Below are 24,934 nucleotides of genomic sequence, written 5' to 3'. Positions count from 1 at the left end.
GTTGGGGACTCTTACCACGGTGAATGGGGTGTCATCTGCTGCAGCGTGTAGTGTTTTTAGCCCTTCATCTCTGCAGCAGAATGGGGCATGTCAGTAGCAGATGGGTCACCTTCTTGTGCTACGGGACCTTGTTCCCTTCCCCGCCAAAGGCAGCAGGACTGGAGGACAGACCTTGCCCTGGGCTTCTGCAGCAGCAGAGCTGGCTTCAGGTAATCCACAGCTCACCGTCACAGTGCTAGCAGTTTTCCACAACTCCATACTTGCTTTCACCACTCTGTTCTGCTACAACTGGATTGGGTTTAATTTTAAAAAGTATCATTTTTCTGTCTCCTTCTCCTCCCATAGGATGATTTTCCACCCCATTCATACTTTTGATTCAATATTGGGCTGATATTACGTTACTTGATCTGACACAGTAACACTAGAAAAATAGTCAAAGTAGATGTTAGTAAGTGGCCAGGAGCAGATAACATTTATGAGACCGTTCATCAGAAACCCAGATAAGCAACCACAGAACTGGGACTGAGATCTGTGTATCATTGGATGTGCCATCAGAGACTGCCAGTATGTTCAAAACCTGCTTTATCAGGGTCTGGGGAATGCTAAAACAATAGGGCCAGCTGCTGTTCCTGGTGAGATGATACAGTCTGTGATAGAGAAGGAGATCAAAGGACACGTGGAGGAACACAGTCTGTTGGGAAGGTGTTGGAGAGACTCCAGTGAAGTCCAGCATCACTGGTGTTTGGAGGAAGGGCAGTAAGTATGCCGACAAAGGGGGTCCTGTGGGCATAATAATCCTCTTGCATTTTCAAAAAGCCTTTGAGAAGCTTTTTGCAAAGCTTATTAAAATTGTAAAGAAACTAAGTTGCCACAAGACTGGACATGAGGTTGGGTTTTGGGTTGAAAGCTGGTATAAGAAGAGGAAGTGGAGGATAGGACTTAGCGGTCTGTCTCCAGGAGGGAGGGGATTCGTGGAGTCAGGGGATAATTCAGGTTGGATGGAAGGGACCTCTGGAGGTCTTCCACTCCAAGCACAACTAATGACCTTAGATTGTGCAAGGACTTTTTCCAGTGAAACCTTGAATGCCTCCAAGGATGGTGATCCACAACTTGGTACAAAAGCCTCAGGATTTGTGCTGGTTTTCATTGATGTCTCCAGCAGCAACCTCTAGAAAGCAGTCAACAATGAAATCTGTTGGGCTGGAAGGACAGTAACCTCTGGCCAGTGGCACCTGTGTGTCGCAGATGGAGTGATCCACTTCACTTGTAAGAGAGAAGCAGCGATATATTTATTGATATAAAACAATGATTTAACATTTGGTAGTAAATGCAACAGTGGTTTAACAAGATTCGATGGCAAAGCACACTGAGTTATTTACTGCCTCGAGGACAGGGTCAGACAGAGCCGTCAGGGAGACTGTCCCGTTCAGTCGAGGTTCAGAAAGGACCCCCTGGCTTTCTAAACTCCTTCTCAGAGTGGAGTCTGGGTGAGCTGGATCCAATCCTACTCCCAGACTTCGTCAACACTTTATGTCTGAAGGATTATATGCTCAATCAGTCCTTTCTATCACTTCGCTAAGATTTCAAGGTTTAGCACGCTATTAGTCACTTAGTGAGTATTTGTTGTGGCAAGGAATCTCTGAATCTCGAGAAGTAACCTTGAGCGGGCATCCCTACTCAAGGCGGGGTCCTGGTGTTTAGCCCGTTGCCATGCAGGAGAGCTCAAAGGGCTCTTGGGCTTTTCACTATTTATGGGGGTAAGATGATTGACCTACAGTCATGTTTGCATATTGACCACAGTACCAGCATTGCTCAAGTTAGCCCTTGGAGATGGTGTTGCTTTCTGACTCCTCAAAACCACACTGAGGCCCAGATGGAGCCCTCACAACTAGATGCACTCATGATCATCACCACAGGTGGTTATCGCTAGGGCAGGGTGATGGGAGATGATGGTCAGGTTGGTGCCCAGGGTAGGGGGAGTACACCGTCACCCTGTGCCGTTTCTGAAACCGGCTCGAGTATTCATGGGGGAGACAAAATCCCCACATTCTTCCAAGCCTGATCAACCCTACACCATTTTTCTGGCATAGCTGTACTGAAGAATGTTAGTCACAACATTTATTCCTCGCTTTCCCACTTGCAGACAGCTTTTGTTGGTTTGGATGCAGCAGATGGCTACAACAACAGAGAAACTCCTTTTGTTTATGGTGCTTTGTCTGTGCAGGAGGTCTCAGCTGGCAGATCTTGCAGCAGCCATCTCTAGTGTGGACAAGCGCCAACAAAGTCAAGCCTGTCACAGGTTGTATTTTGCAGCATTAGGAGGAAACACCTCTATCCACCAAAATGTACTGTTACCTGGAGCCACCTTCTATCTTTGAAAAAAAAATATGGAAATTCTTCTCTCCTAGAATAATGTCATTTCTTATGCACCTAAAGCTGCTTATAACATCATCATCACCTCTGTGCAGCCTGCAGGTTCAGCTAATGGGTGGGCTTGGCAACGACTTTGAATCCAAGTGCATTAAATTCCCTCACTGTCCTGAAGATAGCAGTGCAAGTAAGGCAGCAGCTTCCTCAAGGAAAAAGTCCTTCTCCTTAATTTGGCTGAAGTTATGTCCTTGCTGTGGAAAATATCAGCAAAGGCTGCGTATTCGTTTTCATTGCTTTATCTGAGATACTCACTGGAAAGGGCGAGGGGCAATGGTTTTAAACTAGAGCAGGGCAGGTTTAGATTAGCCATGAGGAAGAAGTTCTTTACACTGAGGGTGGTGAGACACTGGCCCAGGTTGCCCAGAGGGGTGGTGGAGGCCCCATCCCTGGAGACATTCAAGGCCAGGCTGGATGAGGCTCTGGGCGACCTGATCTAGTTGAAGATGTCCCTGCTGACTGCAGGGGGGTTGGACTAGACGGCCTTTAGAGGTCCCTTCCAACCCAACACAGTCTGTGATTCTATGGTTCTATGACCCTATGATTCTATGAAAGCTTCAACAGAAATAATTTGAAACAAAATAATAATGTTCCAGTGTAAAATGCACAAGACCAAATATGCCATTGTTTTCTGAACCCTGTCAAAGACGCCCTTTTCTGCAGTTTTGCCTTTGTATGTCAGCAGCAACGGTAAATGCCTGCTGGCTGAAACGTCCGCTGGTCATAGGATATTCAACTTCCAGATTGCCAAACAGGGAACAGTCAAGCAATCCTCCGTAATCCTCTTCTCTCAGCTAAGCAATCTTTTATGGCTTTCCCTTGCAGCGCCCACGGAACTTTCAGAAAGCATCTGAGGTAACGGCGCCAAGAAACTTCTCTGTTTGTGATGTTGTTTATTGCCCTGCAAAAGTTAACTCATTCCCTTTTCTGTTGGTTTTTTTTCTGTTTGTTTGTTTGTTTGAAGTGTATTACGCAGTCCCCTGTTAATGCAGACAAAAATGCGGTTATAGACCTGCTTTCAGAGAAGAACAGACAGCATTTTCATCCAGTTCTAATGCTTGCTTTTTAAATGTTGCTTTAAGTCCTCTGAGTGCTGAAGTGTTACTAAAAATGTACAGCATTTTAGTGCAGAAGGCTTTAAGTTCTGCTCATCAGGCGAGATGAATCCCGCATCCACCATCTGCATGATCTGCCACAAATGATGCTTCTGGCAGTCCTAATTGGTTTCCCAGGTGTTTCAAGGAAGGCATGAGAGGAAAACAAGTGTTTTCTGTGCCCCTCCATCTCTGTTGGTGCCCCTGCCCTTTGCCTAAGCTATGCTAATTGGCGTTTGGGTTAATTGGGTCACTTCTACGGCTGCCTTATTTACCAGCCCAGTTTTTCTTGGTGTTACAACTCTCTACGTGTGCAACAGTCTGCACGTGTTTATGTATATATATTTTTTCCATGTATAAATGTATGTAAATATACGTATATGTACTTGTGTGTGTATATACATGCGTGCATGTTTATTTATTTATTTATTTAGCTACACTAGGTTATGTTCACTAGTGCTGCAAAGAGCTTTTATCTCAAAGGTTTCCTCATTTTCAACACCCAGACCCCTGCAAGTTCAAATTTAAGGATTCCAAGGGACATTCAGTGCCCTTTTAAAAGTACATGAATAGTACACGGTTCCAAGAGCGTGATGGCTCTGAGAATGTTGCCTCTCATGAGACAAACTTCATCCACCCGGTGTTTGGACGCTACTGAGGATTTGGGTGTAGAGGAAGACACATCACAGTCCAAGGATCATCTGGGGAAGAAGACACTGGCTTCCTTTGATTGCCTGGTTTTTTTAACTCACCTAAGAAACATGGGTTCAAACTTTATTTTTTCTGGGGGGAAGAACAAAAACAAAACCTCCACCTGCCATTTGTCTTTCAGTTTTCTAAGCAAAGCTAGACTGAAAAGCTGGAATGTGATAAAAAGTGGGGAAACAAAAATGTTGGTAAATCATCTGTTGTTGTTTTGATTCGTTTTATGGTAGTTTTCTTTCAGTAAGCCTGTAGAATTTACAATAAAAATATTAAAAAAATAAAAATCTAAAATCTAAAATAAAAAAAATATAAAAAAATATAAAAAATATAAAATATAAAATATAAAAAAAAATATATAAAAAAATACTATTTGACTTTATTAGCATACAACAGACATTAAAAAACATTTATTTTTTAAAATGGCCCAGCCAATCAATAAAAAATAGGTATAAAACTTTGGCAGTGATAGTGCTGAAGGCAGAACAGACCATATGTAGTTAAATAAGACGAGACCTCGGGCAGTGAAAGAGAACAGATGTGTTGTGTCCGGCTGTAGACAGCAAAAAGACAGAAGGAACACAACTCGGGAGAACTGGGGCATTCCCCTAAAACCGCAAGGTTGTGGTTGTACAAAGTGGTGAAAACAAACAGCATGTGCCCTTCAGGTGAACCGCGCTCATTACAACGTGCCCACCACACCTCCACCTCTGAAGCTCCACGCCTCCTAGACGAGACCCCCACTCTCCGGGCTCGCGCAGAGATTCAGGAAGGTTCTATATCTTTAATCGAAGGGAGAATACCAGTCGCCAACAGGCGCTTCTTGTGAAATCGTGAGCCGCCAGAGAGAAGCGTAGCGTGGCAATGAGTGGATTTTTGTAAAATATCAAAGCTTACAATGCATAAGCCAAGGTGTGCTGGCTTTGTGGAGCTTCCCCCAGCGCCCAGCTCCGCGCAGACATCAGGAAACACGGATCTGGGCTCTGGGGGTGGATCGGCTCTTTGCATCCCGGGTGAAGAGCCCAGGGTTGGGACAACATCAGTTGTCATCTCCCACATTTGCCAGTATCAGAATAGTACCTTTCCCAGAGCATGGGCTGTTACAGGCAAAGGTCTGTTAATTATTCTGTTGATAATCGTATCAAGACCCATGTTGAATGAGTTCCTGCCTGTGGGATTAACAGCAGAATGTGTTCACGTAATAGCGGGTGTTTATTTATCATGTAGTGTGCTTAAAATATTTTTACTGTTTTTTTTTCCTCTAAAGTGTATAGTGGTATCTGACAGAGAACGTGCCATTTTAGAATGGATTTGCTTACAGGTATTTGTATATATTTTATTATAATTAGAGATTGTCCTTTTTGAAAACAGTGCTTTAAACATCACACGAATGCTAAAAAATCTACATGGCATTTAAGAAATTATCAACCTAATATTGAAAAGGTAGATACTATTTAACTTAAAAAAAAAAAAAAAAAAAGAAGCTTTAAATACTTTAACAAAGGATCTTCGCACTGCCCTCTCCCTTAGCCGTGCTGGTCCCTCGGAGCTGGTCTCTCCTCCAGAGCAGACGAGCGGTGGCAGCGCCCTGGTGTCGCGATGTCGGTCCTTTCTCTGCCGCGCACGCAGCCCCTGCTCCAGTGCCTTTCCCTGCCTTGGCTGAACGTCAGCTCGCTCTGCCCATTGCGTCTGCTCAGCTCCTGCCGGCTGACAGATGGCCGTGACCAAGCGGCTGGCCGCTTGCCTGGCGCCTCGAGTTCACCTACAGATGCTCAGTAACGCTGACACCAGTGCTGGGGCTGCTGCTGACGCTGCTGTTGCTGTTATTGCCTCTACTGCTACTGCTGTTACTGCTGCCACTGCTACTGCTACCAGTGCTACCGCTGTTACCAGCGCTGCTGTTTCTGCTGTTAGTGCTGTTACTGCTGCAGCTCCTACTTCTACCACCGCTACTGCTGTCACTGCTGCTGCTGCGGCTCTGGCGTGGGGCTGCATCCCGGTCACTGGCCTGGAGCTGCGGGCAGCCTGTTAGCCAGGGTGGCCACGGTCGAGGGAATGCGACAGGAGCCCCGGAGGTCACAGCAGCGGGGCTGAGCCTGGGCATCGGCAAATAAAACGCCAAGCCAGCTGGGGGTCTGTAATGCAAGCGGCGTTTCCAGGTCTCCTTTCGGCTTTGCTGTCACCCTGCTGCTGGATTTGAGATCATGTATGTGTTTTGCTTTTGATTACGGGGGATGGGGGGTGCTAAAATCTGGGGAGGGAAGAGGATTCGGAAGGATTAATATGTTAGTTTTGATTTAAGGGGATTATTTTTTTTTCCCCTCTCTTGTCCCTGCCCTTCATCTTTGTTAACGCAGCTTTGTCTCTATTATTTTCATTTTAGGTCAGTTAATATTGTAGCCTTTGGGAATGAAAGAGATGGGTTTTCTGAGGACAATCAGCAGCCGAGCCTGTTCTGGAGCTATCTCAGGAGAAGCGCTCTCATTTCCCAGATCGACAGCAGCTTGTCTGCCAGTCACGTCGGAAACCCAGTTTTTACCGAGTATCAAGCCTGCATGTTCGGCAATGTCAGGCTGGTGGTACACGACTGTCCTCTCTGGGTAAGAGATCGGTCTCAATCTTTTTTACCTCTTTTTAACACTGAACAGCATTAGCTGATTTAATCAAATGAAAATAGATTAGAAAAAATTATTTTCATTCTTGTGGGCTTTCATTCTGATTTACTTATTGCCAGCAGCAATAAGCATATAAAATATAACCAGGCAAATGCTGCAAAGTCTTCAAGGTGCTACAGAAAGTTTCTCATTAACCAGCCACTGCCCACCTCCTCTGTAGGAAAGTGATATTTTCAACTGGGCTGTTGAGCAAAATATTGAAGGTAATCCCAAGGTAGACAAGAACCCTTTTTTTGTGACATTGCACCATAAGCACTCTCTCCAAATACTTGTCAGCAATAAAACAAAGCATTTTATTTTTTTCTGTAGAAAACGAAAAGGCAGTCAGTTTCCCAGATTTGAAAAACAACAGATTATAAGATTTGATGTCTTGCAAAATACAGTATATGGAGTCATTTTACTTCTGTTGTAATGAATAATCACCTCTTAACATTATCTCCTTTATTTGAAGGTAAATAAAAGGATTTTGGCACCGTTCCAGCTTGTCAGCCGTTTTGTTAGTAAGTGAGATAACTTAGTTGGGAGTACGAGCAGATCAATGATTATGCAAGAAATGATACTGATAATCTAAATTAAAACATATTAATGACTACTTAGTAGCCTTAAAAAAAATTAAGCTTAGCAGCTTTTAGAAATTAAAACAATAATCAGTTTCAGCTCCATAATTCTCTGCTTGGGTTGATTTTTTCAGTCCTGTGAGGGAAAATTGTTTTGGAATCTGCAGGAATCCTAACAGTTCCAGAAATGCGCCATCAGAAGTTTGTAACTGGGCCAGTTCAGCGATCAATCCATTCTCTATTTCCCGGACTTTTCTGCCCACTGCGCTTACAGCCAGGGCTTCAGAAGGGCCAGGGGATCCTGCTCTTACTCTGTGGAGCTGCTCGTGACCCGCAGGTGCAGTTTGTGGGAGCCATTGGAGCGCGGCAGTGAGTAAAAGCTCCTGAATGCAAATTAAGGCTGCAGGACTTCAAAGGGTGTTTCGGAGGGTTGGAGGCTGGTAAAGGGAGGGGGGAAGGCAGGCAGGGGCAGCTGGAGAAGGGCGAAGAAAGGACCTAGGTCGGAGTTGCAGTTCATGTGTTTTTATGTTGTTTTATTTGCATTTGCTCTTCTACAAAACAAGGTCCTTCAGCTCTGGAGACCTTATCAGTTTTGCCCTTGAAAAGCTAGCTTGTTATTGCCTGGAGCATTATGTTTCTGAGGCCTCTTGTTTTTTTGCTTTCTCAGCTAAAGGAGGCAGGAGATTTATTGCTGGGAATGGTGAAGAACAGTTGGCATTTTTTGCTTAGTAGAAGACTTCTCAGATAGTTATACTGGGCTCTGCAGGAGGGCATTAGTTCCGAGAGAAGCTGTCCCCTTTCTAGGGTTAGGCAGAACAGGATTTTTTTCCGTATTTTGGATGCTTGAGGTTTGCTATGTCACCATGGTCCTGTCAGGACTATTCCTCTGCTAGCCTGGCAAATGGCACAGGACAATCCAGAACGTTGACTGACATTGCCTCAAGTCGTATTCTTCATGGAAAAGGATTCTTGTTGTGAGTTACTGAAAGATAGAGGTGGTGGTATGGTGGGCCTTGCATTATTTCCACCTTTGTTGTCTGAGCCCAACATAAAAGCAGATTGGCATTTTATCTGAGATTTATACCTCATCTAGATTAAATCCATATGCTTAAGGCAAATTTATTAGACGTAAACTTGTCAACTGATAGCTCTGTGTCTCCAAAGTCAAGGGTGCCCACCTGCTCTTTGTCCTCTACACCTATTGGTCTGGAAAAGCAGCATGGATGCAAGTTTACCAAGTAGACCTCCCCAGTGCATGGGGAGACCCTTTTGTGAGATAGATTGTGGAACAGGGTGGATCTGCTCATGTTTTGGTCTGCTACCTTTGTCAGCCCAGGACACTGCTCCACTTTTTGAGTCTCCAAGAGGGGTCAACAGCTCACGTGTCTTCAGTTGAACTCTTCCTGATGATATTTGCAGCACAGCAAGCCAACTCCATCCTGGGCTGCATCAGAAGAAGCATGACCAGCAGGTCAAGGGAAGTGATTCTCGCCCTCTATACTGCTCTTGTGAGATCCCACCTGGAGTACTGTGTCCAGCTTTGGAGTCCTCAGCGCAGGGACATGGACCCGTTGGAGCGGGTCCAGAGGAGTGCTGCAAAGATGATCCGAGGGCTGGAGCCCCTCTGCTGTGAGGACAGGCTGAGAGAGTTGGAGGGGTTCAGCCTGGAGAAGAGAAGGCTCCGGGGAGACCTTATAGCAGCCTTCCAGTAGCTGAAGGGGGCCTATAAGAAAGCTGGGGAGGGGCTGTTGGCAAGGTCATGTAGTGGTAGGAAGAGGGGTAATGGTTTTAACCTGAAAGGGGAGAGATTGAGATGAGATCTGAGGCAGAAATTGTTTGCTGTGAGGGTGGTGAGCCCCTGGCCCAGGTTGCCCAGAGAAGCTGTGGCTGCCCCATCCCTGGAGGGGTTCAAGGCCAGGTTGGCCGGGGCTTGGGGCAACCTGGGCTGGTGGGAGGTGTCCCTGCCCAGGGCAGGGGGTTGGAACTAGATGATCTTTAAGGTCCCTTCCAACCCACACCATTCTGTGATTCTATGATATTCTGTGATATTGGGCATCTTACTATGTACTATATGTCTCTCTGAAAGAGCTGCAGAAAAGTTTTTCAGCATCTGCTGAAGTGCTTGTGCACTGATGGGTTCGAGAAACGTGAAAGGTCTGGACCATGCAGTGAAGGCTGCCATGGTGGCATCATCCTGCTGGGCACGTGGTTGCTGAAACACCAGCAGCGTTGCTGTGAGAGTATTTTCTAAGCTGAGGGTGACCAAAGGTGGCTGCCAAACTGCAGAGATAGGAAGCGAGGCTTCTTGGCAGAGGTACAACAGCAGCAGCACCTTGTGAGAAGCTCTCTTTCCCATGGCAGTTGCAGGGTAGAGGATGGACGTGCTGACTTTGAGGAGGATGTTATCAGTAACGCAGACGACACAGGGTTGTAGAGATAGTGGTAGAGCATAATTTTCAACATCTGGGGGCAAAATGTCACTGTTTCCAAAACCATGTTGATCTCTGTGTGTCAGTCACTGTGTATCGCAATGGCCTGATGTCTCCTGCGCTACGTTTTCAAGGCTGCTGCTGGTATCTCCCTCGTGCGGGGGATAGATGTGTGAGTGGACCCACATCCTTTGATTCACGGGGCTGGAAAACGCTCTTACAGAAAATGCAGACCCAGGATGAGAGGAGATATAAAGAACCAGGGAAAATGTATATGTGTGCTAATGTCAGTGCTGAATATTGTGATTTTAATAGCTGAGCGGTTGCTAATGCTCAATTCGTGCTCTCATTAGGCATGTTGAACTAGCATGTCCCAGTTTTTCTCATTTTTTTGGCGAGTAAACCTCAGTATGGGAGCTAGTAACTTACAAAGGGTAATTTGCAAGATGAATTTTAAGATTTGCTTTGGAAAAGGTTGCTTTATTTGGCACTTTGAGTATGCCAGATTTGACAGTCTTAGGGACCGAGTTGCTGTTTTATTGGGTTGTGTATAGTTTGCAACTCCAGTCAGTTTACACTGAATTTTCTTATGCTTCTGCATATGTACAAGTAAAAACTGCAGAAAAAAAGTGCAGGCAAAATCTGCAATATCTGATGGCAAGAGAATCTTCCTCAACTTCAGAATGAAGCATAGCACAGGAGCTATATTTCATATTTTGATTCATTTAATTATGACGCAGGAAAAGAAATGGTGGAATGAAAACTTGACTGAGTGTCCTCCGATCTGCGTTACCTCTCTTGTTCTTTGCTCTCTCGTTCAGAGCAGGACTATAAGGATACAAGAACGTTTCGGTCCTGGGCTGGGTGGGATATTGTCATTCTTTTTAATTTTTTTCCTCTGTGACCCACCGGTTGGTTTGTTGTTTTTTTTTTCCCCAAGGAATGCCACTTCCAAAAATTTTTTGTTTTCCCCTAATTTATAAAAACTGCCTGGTTTCTAGAGAATCTCTGACATAGCAGAAATGTTACAAGAGGAGAAAACGGAGGAGCTGGGGTTTGGAGGGTTCTCTGCGCCGGGTTCGGCACCTGCAGGGCGATGGGTGCCGAGCTGTGTTTGTCCCTGCTCTGGAGGCTGCACGGAGCTCCGCTCCTCTCCAGGATTCGCTGGTGCTCAAATACCCTAACCGCGACTTTGAAAAGCTGTTCTGTGAATTATTTTTTTCAGATTTCTCCCTTTTCAACCACCTCTTCCGCTGAATCTTTTCTCTTTTTCCCGTCTGCTTTTCTTACCGCACCAACAGTAGTAGTTCCCTGAACCCTGTGAGCTTTCTTACCCCCGTGGCATCACCCACAGCGTAGTTATCTGGCTTTTCCCCAGCAGCAACGTCCTTGCGCTCTCTGTGCTGGCCAGCCTGGCTGGCCCTTGGCATGTCTGTAGGTAAAGGAACCTGATCCACTTTTTAATTTCTTCACAATTTTTAGAAATCCAGTCATACTACTGTTTCAGTACAAAACCATAGTTTTTCATTATTTTTTTTTAAACTTAATTTTTCTGTAAACTTTTTCATTTTTTGGTGTGTTATCCTTTCACATTTTTAAGCTTGGCTGCCTCAGGTTGACAGTTTACAACAAGCGATTGTATCCTGGTGAATTATTTTCCCTACTGTGGTCTTTATTTTTGCGTTTTACAAATATCATTGCATTACTGTATGAGAGGACAACACGGGCCAACGCTAGCCTTCACTGATTTTGTTTCTGGGTCAGCTCAACCAGTTAAAGCTCTTTTGGAAAGCCTCAAGTGAAAAACAAAAGTGTCATTCTAGTGTTGTGCTCTGAATTCCCTCGTTTTCTGAAGAAGATACTTCCTTCTGTGCTGCACGTGCAGTTAGATGAGCAAGTTCAGGGAGGTCTAGTAAGTTACGGAGAGCGCACCTGCAAAATTTGTTCTGCCGCGGGCCTGAATGGTTAGAAATTGTGGAGAAACCTTGAAAAAATGTGGAAAAGGCTCTGATGAGTGCGAGGCATCACTGGGGAGAAGGGTCTGTTAGTGGAGGGTGGGTCTGTAAATGCATCCCTAGACAGGGATGAACTTTACAATATTCCCAGTGCAGCCCTCTGGGATGCCGAGAAGTCCCAGGGGGACGGTCCTCGGGGGTGGCCAAGCTCCCTAGTCCCCACAGAGGGCATTTGCTGTAGCTGCTGCCCCAGTCCGTGGGCTGGGCTGGGTGGACCTGGGGATGTTTACGGGCAGCTTTTAGAAAGAGCGTGGGCATTGCAAGGGCACGGTGGATTTCACTGCCGTTCCATAGAGGCATTCATAAATTATTTTTAACAAAGCAAGTATTGTCCTCGGGAGGGGTCATGTGATTTTGTAGGAAAATCAGGTCTTCATTGCCTCGGCAGGCTTTATTTTCAATGTTAATGCCTGAGACGTATGGTTTACTAATGGGAAGAATATATTAGGAGACGTGCATAATGGAGAAATGCAAGGAAAGAATGAAGCTTTTTTCTAATCAGCCCTGAGAGGAGTAGCAACAGCAGTATAATTATAATTAAGAAGGTCGTATTATAATAACCTTAGCTATGCAGTTACTTTTTCCTTCTGTCAGTGGCTCTCTTGGGAAATGACAAGAGCAGGAAGCGCGATGAGGAGTAGCTGCTACATAAATCTCATAGAAGAAGCTGGGAATTAACATTACTCCTGTATCTGAACTCTTGTTCACCATCTAAAGAAATTCCCTCTGGCATTTTTGCATGAAAGCTTCCCTAAAAGTGATAATGCTCTGTGTCAGTGATGCCTTGGGCAAATAACCCTTTGTTGTCGGAGTCATTTTTTGGAAGATTTTCCTGGCACAGAGCAGCAATCTGAGCAGTCTTTGCCACGCTTGATGCAAAATGAAAATAATTGCAACGAGACCTCTGAAAACATGTCTTTCTCTGGGTTTTTAAATGTAGCATCCATCCTCAAGAATGGGCTTTTCAGGGCAAAATGAAAATAATTGCAACGAGACCTTTGAAAACATGTCTTTCTCTGGGTTTTTTAATGTAGCATCCATACTCAAGAATGGGCTTTCAGGGGCATTAAATCAAATATGTGAGGGCACAGGGAAACCACACAACGGTAACAGAGTTTGGTTGTTGTCACACATTGGGTTGGCACATTCTGCATTTTTCGTTTCTTGATGTACCCAGGGCTGGCCCTTACCCCAGGAAAATGGGCTCCATCCCCACCAGAACTTCATGGACTTTGGTAAAATCTTCCCTGGTAGGATTATCAGCGACACGCAGCGGTGTCACAGGGAGTGGTGGGAAGCACAGACCCCCCCAGACCTGCTGCAGTGCACGGCCACATGTGCCTTCGGAGCTGTTAAAGCCCGCACCGCGCTTCCATAGGAATTCGTTCCCCTAATAGTTAAACACAGAGGTGTATTCACACACCTGTGTGGCTGTTTTTGGGAAGGATTTTGCTACGTTTCCCCACACCTGCAGAGATGGAAATATGGCCAGTGGGGCTAAGTACAAAAAGGGGAGGGGAATCGTGTGAGGTAATGGGCATATTTTCTGTTTGTTGTTTTGTTTTCCAAAATATAATTGCTTTTCTTAGTAGTAGTAGTATTTTCACTAGGAAAAAAAAAATCCCCATGTTTTGGTTTTGGTTTTTTTTTTTTTTTCCTGTATGATATCAACCTCTTAAGCCACTGTTTTGTTCTACGCATGGGCGGGCACATGCAGACAAACACAGGTCCACTTCAGCATACTCTGTTGAGGTTCCCATCGACAAGAAGAGCGTTAGAGCTGCCACCGGTCAAGGTTAGGGCCTGGAGGGTCTTCCAGGCTGGTGTTTTAGTGTGCGATGCTTTCCTGGGAGAGCCAGGACGAGGGCTGGGGCCAGAGCAGAGCGCACGTCCGGGTGTGCATCAGGTACCTGGTGTCCTGTCCTCTGCTGCTGGTGGGGCTGGTGGCAGGATGGAGCCACAGCGTGGGGCACTTTGGTATCTAGAAGTGCTGTCCTCTGCTGTATGTGAGGACCAGGTTTATTCTGAAGATAAGCACGAGCGTCAGAGTTGGTTCTTCCCTCGGGCATGGTGGTGTTCCTATTGACCAGAACCTTAGAAATCTTCCCAAAATCTTTTCATTTTGTAACACGAAATTGTGTCACTATGCACCGGAGATTTAGTTCTGTTGTAAAATGGAGGGAGCTGCAAACCATTTACATGACTACATGTAAAAAATACACATTACATTCTGCAAGAAGTTGCCATAAACATTTTTTATTACTAGGGCTTGACGTTGTGGCGGAGTTCTTTTGTGTTTGTGCGCCTGCAACCTAGACCTTGCTGGTGATACTGCTGGTTATGACCCAGCTCAGCGAGATGGGCATGAGCAAACCTGGGCTGAGCTTGGACACAGGCAGCCAGAAGGAAATTGCAAAGGAACCAGCACGCTTTCTTCTGCCAGCATGGAACAACTAAATATTCTATATTATTTTTTGCTTTGTATTGTATTTTTCTCTTAAGCCTTTGCTGTGTTAAATGTGTACAACCCTATGAAAAATTCTCTGTTGAGATCTTAATCAGCTAAAACATATTAAGGCTGTCCTTTGAAAATTCTGCGGTTTTGCCTGACTGTGTGGTCAGGTTCTGCCCGCCCCGATCTGGCTGGTTGTCTCAAAGCGCTGTAGCTGGTGGTCATACTGCTACAGGTGCTAAACTTGTGTTGTGTGTTCACTTTATACTCTTAGCACAGCTTAAATGATTCTGTTAAATGCTGCTGGACATTCCCCTTAGCCTGGGATTATAATAGTCTCTGAAAAAAAAACAAGAGCAGTGCTCTGACAGCTCTTGCGAACATGTTGAATTGTTGAATAGCTGTTCTTGATAATTTGAGAATTTTCTGCGGTTTTCTTATTACAGAACAAGAACTTCTGTTAAAGACATTAACGGGAATAGCTATTATACTTTAAGTTTATTTCCGGACTTTTTTCTCTGTATAGACAAGATCTAAATTGGGTACAACGTGCACTGACAGTCTAGACAAATATTTGCCGACTGATACATTTCCGTCAAGTTCATGCTACCTCTGGTACTTAAAAGCGTGGCAGCTACTTCACCACAGATCTGAAACAATGACTCTTTTGAAGTGATCAAAAATAGTTATGTTGACAATGCAACCCACTTGTTGATATTAATAAGCTTTTATGTATTTCTCCAGCTCCCATCTGTAATGCTCTTATTTCTGTGACCTGCTCTTCAAAAATCACATTGACCATCCCCAACACACCCTTTGGGTCCCTTTTGTCACTTCTTCTGTGCTCACTTACTCCTCTCTTCCACATCTTCTGTATTTCATCATTACCCGTTTCTGTTTTTTTTCCCAAGATCCCAAGTTCTTCTAGCTTTGCCTCGTGTTGTACAGGACTGTTAAAGAATCACAGAATGGTTTGGGTGGGAAGGGACCTTAAAGGCCACCCAGTGGCACCCCCTGCCCCGGGCAGGGACACCTCCCACCAGACCAGGTTGCTCCAAGCCCCGTCCAATCTGGCCTTGAACCCCTCCAGGGATGGGGCAGCCACAGCTTCTCTGGGCAACCTGGGCCAGGGGCTCACCACCCTCATAAAAAAAAAAAATAATGTTTTTTTCCTTATGTTGAATCTAAACCTCCCCTCTTTCAGTTTAAATCCGTTGCCCCTTGTCCTTTTACTACAGGACCTGGTAAGAAGTCTGTCTCCATCTTTCTTATAAGCCCACTTTATGTATTGAAAGGCCACAATAAGGTCCGTCTGTTCCAAGAGGTCATAGTATTTCAATTTTTTGAGTGATTTTCAGTTCTCTGGACCAGTTCCAGATTTCTGTCAAGAATTTTCAATTGAACATATATGCAAGACTTCCACCGGTATTTCTGAGCTACCTTTAGGTAAAGTAGAAATCATGAAATTATAGTTCTCATGACAGTTGTAAATGAACAGGATACAAAATAATTTTAGAGTGCAAGGCTTACGCCTGAAGCACAGAACGATGACAAATTGAATGTGAAGTCAAAAAAGACAGTTTAGTTGTGTGATTAAACTCCTTATCCTGAAGACGTTAACACTTGTTAAAGCTAAATGGAAGCTCTCGTGAAGCAGATAAAAATCCCACCCAGCTGATGGAACTTGTATTTATAGGTTCATAAGTACATAGCATAGTTCTGTGTGACCCTTTCCCTAAAATATTGTGGGAAGTAATGGGTTTGTATGAATTGCTGCAAACGTCCACCACTGAAGCTGCTTTTATTTCCTTAATAAAAACTTTTGAAGATTAAGTAATTAAACCAGTGAAGTTTCTTCCTGCAAAGTATATTCCTAGATTAACCCTATTTTTTCCTCTTCCTGAAGAATTCCTGAATTCATAAAAGAGATTTATTGTTTATTATAATGAACAACTTGTTCTCCAAACAAGGAAATTACACAGCATGAATTCTGCTCTTTGTTTCACGTCTTCAAATAAGAGCTTAAGTTACCATTTAAAAATACTTTTGTAAGGTTTTGCGTTCAGACTGTTGAATAGTTTGCCTTTTCCTTTATAGACAGGAAATTCTTGATCGGTTTTTCTTCTGTTTAGGATATATTTGACAGTGACTGGTACACCTCTCGCAGTCTCATTGGAGGAGCTGATATTATTGTGATTAAATACTCCGTCAATGACAAGACTTCATTTCAAGACATAAAGGAGAGTTATGTCCCAATGATAAAAAAGGCATTAAACCACTGCTCAGTTCCAGTAATAATTTCTGCTATTGGTGCAAGAAAAAACGGTATGTATCCAGTTTCCTGTAGTAACAGTTAAAATCTCACTTGGAAGTTAGACGTGCTGTAATTTCAGGAGAAGCTGGTTGTTTCTCCAAGTTTCTAACAGAAACAACTAGTCTGCCAGGATGACAGTAATATGTGCATGTATTATGGCTCTGTAGGCTGGTGCATTGGCAAGAAGTTTATGCTTAATTAGCCCAGGGGATGAAAGGCATCCTGCCTTGCTTTGACCTCTGGGAGGACTCCTTGTGGAGCCATCACACGTGGGGGATTAAATCTAGTGCGTGGCATTTAGCAGCGTACATTCGAGTGCATGGACCCTACAGTTACGAGCTCTGCCTGGTCATGTCTCAGGTGTAAAATATCTCTAGTGTATGAGATTAAAACGAAGTCCGCCAGCTTGCAAACACTGGAGAGGGGGTGGGAAAAGCCTGGACGTTGTCTGGGATGTCGTCAGAAGAATGGAGACACCAGCTCTTCGGGTACCACAAGGGGCCACGTGCTGAGGTATCCACAGAGTTGATGGCTCATGGCAGTAGCTGTGGTGTAGGTATGGTATAGGTATGGTAGAGCTCTTGTGTTCGCACCGTGCCTTGTCCAGGCTGGTCTGTAGCCTGCTGTGAGAGCAATGCAAATCAATTTTAGAATCACTGTTTAAAGTTGTTGTTGTGGCTGCTGTTTAATCAATATGAAAATCACAGTCGCACGACTGCGTAAGGACCCAGAGGACCTCCGAGTGTCCAGCAGCCGATGAGGGCGGCGCTGCCGAGAGCGTGGTCATGGCTTAGGTAGACGTTAGTGACTCCTGTCTGTTTATATCAGGGAAATAAAGTTCAGAAAAAGTACCGGGGATACCAATAAAACAAACATACAAACTCTATTCTGTATTTCCAAATATTTTTAAATGAGCTTTTGTTGATTTTCATGTGGTCTAGTTGGTCATGGGGCCTGATTTTTAAAACTTATTTTTTCATAAAGCAATGAGTGTAAAACTTGAGCCTGTGAGTTGTCTTTTACTTTACAAATTTGACTAAACCAAGTGTTTCTAAGCATCCCTCCTGCTATGAGTAACGGACATGATGGATGTAGATGTAGACGTTTACTTTATAATGTAGAAAGAAGTACTAAGCTATATGAAGTGTGTCTCCTGTGGACATAATGTCAGGTTTGCCAGGGTCTATTTATGTGTCTTTTTGCTCAGTGATTGAGAAAGAACTGTTAAAGAACTCTATAACAATTAAATCTTTATTTTCTTCCCTTTACTAATTCACTGATAATGATCAAATGTTTTTATGCTCTGATTTATACGGGGGTGATAAATCTGCCATTCTAAAGGCACGGTCTTGCTAAACTAATGTTTGTCTTCCCAATGCCTTTTCTTACACTTTTTATTTAAGCATGGGATATCACCAATCTGAGTGACTCCACTACTGACATTTTTCCACTTTTTTTTTTTTTTTTCTGTATTCCTCCCAGAATGACGTGGCCGTGGGAGAAGTCAGGCTCCCCATCAGCAGTTTTGCTCTGGGACCTGCCGGAGCAGACTGCCGTGCGCACACAGAACCCTTTTGTTTCTCAGAGCTATGTGTGAACACAGCAGTTTGCTCATACAAATTACTAAGATCTTAATCCTCTGTAGTAGCAAATGGGGCTGCCAAAAGAAAAAAAAAAAAAAAAAGGAAAAAGCTGTGTTATTACGTGTTATCCATAGGTCTGAGCAGCAGAAATTAGTGTAGAGCATGCTTGGCACATTTGAAAGCATGACCGTGGCCAGCAAGTTCTTACTGGCATTAAGAGAAGTTGAGCCAGGGTGGCTAAGAGATTTTTATCAGTTAACCTACATAATCATCAAAAATACCTATTTTGGCTTTAAAAAAAAAAAAAAGTAAAAAGTAAAATATGTGTAATTGAATCATATTCTGCAGTATCTACGTGCCCATAACAGCTGGGACTGCTGTGGAAATTTTCCCCTTCCGTTACTGTGCGTGCTTGCTGCGCGGGCAGGCCACAGTAATTAAACAAGTTTAAGGGTACATTAATGAATGGTAACACCTGCGGGCTCGTAGAACACCTGTGCGTGTAAGGATGTGGGGCACCAAGCCAAATCTGATGGAAGTCATACTTGACCTTTCCGCCTTAGCAAAACTGAATGTAAATTAATGCTAATGAAATGTAAGGTGAGTTTTGCATAGCAGCTAACATTTTGAACTGATCAATAAGAAGTTTTTTTCAGTAATTTTAGATTTCTTGCTAGGAAAGGACTATGTTTCCATTTCCCTTTCTGCTCTTTTCTAAATAATACATCTTTACAATTATTTAGGAAGCTAAATATTCCAGATTGTTTGACAAAAAAATAGCTTTTTTTGCACAATTTTTTACCCCAGGAGTGCCTTGCACCTGTCCTCTGTGCACTTCGGACAGGAGGAGCTGTGTCACCACCTCCGAGGGTGTTCAGCTTGCCAAGGAACTGGGAGCCACTTACCTCGAACTGCACACTCTCAATGACTTCTACATACAGAAGTACTTTGGAGACGTGGTGAGTGAGGAACTGCCGGGTTGAAAGACGGGTGGCATGCATGGGAGGTGCATGGCTGATGTCAGGGCTTTGGAGAGCGAGTGGAGGCCCACCACGAGCCCTCCCACCGAGGGCAAGATCCCACTGGTGTGAGATTAGGTATCAGGAAGAAATTCTTTGGTGTGAGGGTGGTGAGGCCCTGGCCCAGGTTGCCCAGAGAAGCTGTGGCTGTCCCATCCCTGGAGGGGTTCAAGGCCAGGTTGGACGGGGCTTGGAGCAACCTGGGCTGGTGGGAGGTGTCCCTGCCCGGGGCAGGGGGTGCCACTGGGTGGCCTTTAAGGTCCCTTCAAAACCAAACCATTCTGTGATTCTAGCCAAACTGACAGTACTAAGGTTGCTCCAGTTTTAACTGCCTTCTAGGAAGTTTCAGGAAAGTCACAGTACATGCTGCAAGAATTTCCCCCCTTTATTCCTGTCCTTTTGTCTTGCTGGGATGGGATAAACAAAACCCAACTGGATGAAGCACCCAACAATCCCACCCCACTCTGAAGATGAGTTTTGATCCGATGCCCTGAGTGGGTGACATCCACAGGTCCCTTCCAAGCTGAATTATTCCATGATATTATGATATTTTTAATTTTAATTGCTCAAACTCTCACAGCTGTTCTACCGCTAAAGTGAGACAGGTATGATTGTTGAATTGCCTGGTTTTTTAGCATGTTCTTGTGCTTGCTCAGTTCACAGTCACGATGCAGTCTGCAAGCCTGACCAGAACCTGGGGTCAGACGCAGTGAAGTGGAACGAGACAAAAGCAGATAGACTTATTAAAATGTCCCACAACTAATGAGCTTGTTCTTTTTCTGCTCTCCTGAAGACAGGGAAGTCTCCTGAGCAGTTTCTAAATATGGTCTTTTGGATTTACTTGTCTTCTCCACAAAATTATTTCACGCTGATATTTCATTTTCAGTTTTATGATGTGTTTTAAGCTCAGCCTTTTTTGGAACCTTTTGGGCATTTGGGCTTGAATAAAAAAATGCAGTTCTTTTGGTGCCGTAGTTTCATATGGTCCATGCCGTTGTTGTCCCCAGTGTGTAAGTACAGTGTGTTTCCATGGGTTTTGATAGTAAGTTGGAATATCTGGCACAACAATTAGCCTGGTTTTATTGTATCCCTTCATTCCCAATTAAAAATGAGGAATCCACTCAACATCTGGTCCCCCAGAGTATTTTTCTAGTTTTCAGAAAGCACTATGTGTGCTATGATGATACCTTGGGTGGTAAAAGTGTTTGAGACGTGCATTAACTCAAACTGAACCCCGCTTTGTGCCTCTTCATTCCTGTAAGAGGGAGAATTTCCCCTCAAATCGATTCTTATTGCAGTGATGACGCTTGTAGTCTGTCCCAGTGAGACAAACCGTGCCCACAAATATCGCGATGTAATGTGACTTTTTCGGAGGGCATGGTAGTAGTGCGTGGCAGTGGTGGTTAGTTGGAAGGTGAAGAGCTTTTGTTATGGTTGCTATTTCCATCACTTGCACTTGATCATTATCCTTCAAGTGTTATTATTCTCTGTAATTCTGTAATTAGCATCTAAGGAAGTTGGTAAATTAAATATCTTTGTGCCTGGACTTTCTGGGAAGGTTAAATACAAGAGAAGTAACCACTGTCATTTGAATAAATAGTCTTTTAAATTGTGCTGATTCCACCTAAATGTGGTACCTTCTCCTGGCAAAGGGGCGTCAGGGCTCGGTGACCTCGGTGACTGTTCATGGTGGCAATAGGCTCAGCCCTGCACACAGCACCCGCTCGTTCCCCACGGTTTGATGTCTAGGTTGTTCTAAATAACTAGGATTTTTTAAAAATAACATTTCCTGTTTTAGCTGGAATATTTTATGATCCAAAGTTTGAATCAGAAGTCGTCTGAAAAGATGAAGAAAAAGAAAAAGACGCAGAAGTGCCATCGAGTTCAACCACCGCAGCTCGAACAGCCAGGTGCTCGCTGATGTCTGGTCTCTAGTATCGTTCATTACGTGTGACATGTTCTTTGTGCAATTAGCATTTTGTAATCATGACTGTGACCTGTGCTATCTGTCATCAGCTATTCTGGTTATGTTGCTCTAGTTGCTTCATCTTTTAGTGATGGCTTAATTAATTTGGGGAGAATTGGGTGGCAATACATAACATTGCTATAAACTTCTAATTTATTTTAGGCAAAAATAACAGGAGAGGTTTTCTGGTGTAGTTGATGAAATAATGCAAAGGTAAATTAATAAAAGCTTTACAGGCAAATTATAATATGAAGTCATTACATCATACTTTATTATCCCACAGTATCATCAAATAATATTTTTGTTTCCTGCAAATAAAACAATTTCCTGCACGTGGTTTCTGAGCATCTGATGCACTTGCTCAGTGAAAGAATTACTGACAATTACTTACCTCTAAATATGTGATTGCCTCTTATCACACGTACTAGAAATTTGCTCACATCCTCTAGGTTTGAGGTTCACAGGCAAGGTTTCTTTCAAATGTAAATGCCTAATGAGTTTTCATAAAAGGATGGACACTTTTTACTAAACTAAGGATTTCTTATATTTTTTATTTTACCATACTATTTCTGTTTTTAGAGTATTTTACTAAACATATTCAAACAGCACTTAAGAAATTTTCTCATCGAATACTTTTTTCAAAAATTGTCCTTCGTTTGATCAGGTCTCTGGGAATAGAGTTGTCCTGCAGTTAGTACTTGCTTCGAGCCCGACTCGTTATCTTTCGCAGAAAAAATGCCAATCTTGAAGGGCGAAGCCTCGCACTATGACGCGGACCTGCACAACCTGCTCTGCTGCTGCCAGTGCGCAGACGTGGCGTTTTGCCCTGAAGACCTCAGCACGGTGGTGGAGGCCCACAAGGTCATCCTCTGCTCTGCCAGCCACCTCTTCATGCTGCTCTTTGAGGTGAAGAGCCCCGCCGACATCCACGATGCCTCCATCGTGCACATGGCGCAGAGCCTCTTCGCGGTGGAGGAAGGGGCTGCCCGCGGTGTCCCACCCGGCGTCCCGCCAGTGAGGGTGGTGGTGAAGGACGCCATCTTCTGCTCTTGTCTGCCAGACATCCTCCACTTCATCTATTCAGGTACCCCCTGGAACGGGTCCGGCTGCTCATTTCTCTTACAGCCAATGCCCTGCGAAGGAGGGGCATCACCCTAAGGAGCCTGCCCGTGATGTTGGTAGATGATGTTCTGCCATGGTGCTACATCTGTTTCATCCTTGTGATTATGGTGAACGATGTCTATATGAAAGAAGCCCTTCACCTAGGTTTAATAAAAACTAAATTGCCTGTTATTCCACATCTAATGAACATAAATCACGCGCAGTAATTTACTGAGCAAAGTCTGCAAGCTACCATCAGTTAGTTAACCAACCTGCTGTAGGTGAACCTATTTTAGCAGGGGGTTGGACTAGATGCTCTCCAAAGGTCCCTTCCAACCCCGACTGTTCTGTGATTCTGTAAATTCAAAAGCTTTGCCAAAATAATCTAGAGTTTGAGACAGTTTCAGATTTTGGGCTTCTGAAATACTTTAAATGGTTGCATGTTCTAAACACATTGATGAGAGTGTAGGGTTACTTAAGAAGAGTCAAGTCATTTCTCTTCTGGGTATGGTGGTTCTGAAGAGAAAACCGGGATAACGGGTCGGCGTGCAGAGGGCTCTGACACATCACATGTGCTTTGCTACCAATCCAGTGCAGGCAGTGACCTCACCTACCTGATCCCAGCTGTCTATTAAAATGGCACTGATATTCTTCTCTCTTTTTTAAAGAAGTTGCTTAGGAATCCTCAGGTGAAAGAGAATTGTTTTTTCTTTTGGAGGTACCTTTTGTTCTTTAGAAAATATTTTGCAAGCTGTCAGTACATAAGAATATACATTTTATATTTGCTGAAAGAATTAGACAGCTTTTTAATGATGCATTCTGATTTTAGATGCAATTAAAAAAAAAAGTTCTAAGTAATTCTATTGTTAGAGTTGCATCCATAAAGAAGCTCATCCAATCTCTGTAGGCTGATACCTGCCTGACATGTGAAAAGTATTTCTGCCTTACTGGCCAAGACATGAACGCTTGCTTGTGAAGACACAAGGGAGACTCTTTCAGCTTTCAATTAGAGTTTGTTATAGAAATCATCCCTTTCAGTTCTTTCCAAAGCAGTGTCAAACATAAAGAACAGATGCAGAAGTTTTTCAGCATGAACGGATTGATTTTTTTTTTTATTTATTGGTGACATGAATAAGGGATTAAACCTGGAATTTCAGCAGGTTAAAGTGTGTCTGCTGCCTTCGGTGTGTTAATTTTCCTTTTGCTTGTGTCAGCCAAAGAGGTGGAAACTTTGCCCAGCAGCAGCTGAAGCTCCGCTCTCAGTCCCAGCTCCCCACCTGAAGGCTGTTGCAGAAGTCGTTGCACCGTTTGATACCTTTGAGAGGGGACGAGGTCTTTCAGAGACACTTCAGGCAGGGCCTGAGGAGAGGCCATGTGGCAGTGTCATCGTTTTCAGCCTTTCAGGACCATGACGTTATGCCCACGAGGTTACAAGCACTTCCATCCCTACGGTACACGTCGGAGCTGGTAGAGCCAAGGACGCCGTGTGCTGTGTGTGCTTTTTCTGCTGCGGAATTCCTCCAGGGCTGTGCTGAGTTGTGTTTCACCATGAGCTTTATCCATCTCTGACTCCTCCTCGCTGCCTGGCCCTGGGGATCAGAGCTGAAAGTTACCAAAAACCCCATGGTGTCTTTGAGACTTACTCCAGCAAAATGTATAAGGATAAACTATGTTCGTTTTAACGCTGGCCAACGCTTTTAGTGGTTTCAGGAAAGTTATTGAGAGACCTAAGAGAATATAATGGCTCTGACTCTGAAAACAAGAGAAAAAGAAACCCCACTGCAAACTTTGTGCTGGTTTTGGCTACCAGTATTCAGAATATAACTGTGCGTGAAGCGTTTCTGGTCCAGACACCTGCAAAGCAATGCAACCAGCAATATGAGCAGAATTTAAAGAACTTCCATAACTATCAAAACATTCAGGACTTTTTTCTGAATGTCTACCTGCAATATGTAGTGATTGAACTGGGAGGAAGCCAGAAATTAATTTTGGAAGCAAGACAGATGCCTTGATCTGTCTGTACTTGATTGCATTCTTGTAAAAGTACCGTGGAAGTTTTACTGTGCAAGAATTGCATCTTTCCTTTCCCAAACACAAAGATCTGGAGGATTTATGTGCAAAAAATAGAGTCTGCAGGATGTGTTTAGCATCGTTGTTGTCTTTTGTCTGCCGGCTAAGGCCTGTGCCCTGCTGATTTATAATCCAATTTACTTGGTCTTGTGGCAGGTGCTTTCCAGTGGGAACAATTAGAAGAAGATATAAAAAAGAAGTTGAAGGATCCAGAAAAAACTGAACATGTGCTTGAGAAAGTTAAATGTATCCTGAAAACTCCAGGGAAGGTACATCTAACTCTCTTGGGGTAACCGCTAGCATTAGTTGCTCAAGTTCTTGGGAAATTGTTTTGTAGACAAGATTTCCTTGTCAGTCTTTGTTTTAAGCCCTCTTTGGCTTACGTGTCTTTTATTACTTTTTTGGTGGGTTGTTCATGGGCACTTACAAAACAGAAACACAGAGATGATGATCTAATGTGCAGAATTACTGTAGCTGGTAAAAAGCACAGAAGTAGGTTTCCTGAATGGATTACTCATATTCACAGCTTT

The 24,934-nt window shown here is 43.9% G+C and overlaps 1 protein-coding gene across 2 annotated transcripts in view; it reads left to right on the top strand.

Moving 5' to 3' along the window:
* The first annotated feature begins 5,802 nt into the window (after positions 1 to 5,802).
* RHOBTB3 (Rho related BTB domain containing 3) overlaps positions 5,803 to 24,934 on the top strand; it is a 33,400-nt gene continuing 14,268 nt past the window's right edge. Inside the window, exons 1-7 of one of the 2 annotated variants that reach the window (XM_063320079.1) lie at positions 5,803 to 6,429; positions 6,607 to 6,823; positions 16,484 to 16,676; positions 19,056 to 19,207; positions 21,066 to 21,177; positions 21,964 to 22,317; positions 24,561 to 24,673. In XM_063320079.1, the coding sequence (XP_063176149.1) occupies positions 6,428 to 6,429; positions 6,607 to 6,823; positions 16,484 to 16,676; positions 19,056 to 19,207; positions 21,066 to 21,177; positions 21,964 to 22,317; positions 24,561 to 24,673 (1,143 nt within the window). In that variant the 5' untranslated portion in view covers positions 5,803 to 6,427. Of the gene's footprint in view, positions 6,430 to 6,606; positions 6,824 to 7,622; positions 7,825 to 16,483; positions 16,677 to 19,055; positions 19,208 to 21,065; positions 21,178 to 21,963; positions 22,318 to 24,560; positions 24,674 to 24,934 lie in introns of those variants that run through there. The other variant, XM_063320081.1, reaches the window with a different exon arrangement.

Source organism: Chroicocephalus ridibundus, chromosome Z, assembly GCF_963924245.1.
Source record: "Chroicocephalus ridibundus chromosome Z, bChrRid1.1, whole genome shotgun sequence".
NCBI lineage: Eukaryota > Metazoa > Chordata > Aves > Charadriiformes > Laridae > Chroicocephalus > Chroicocephalus ridibundus.
Note: the sequence above shows the minus strand (reverse complement) of the source record. Positions and strands in the feature narration are given on the sequence as shown.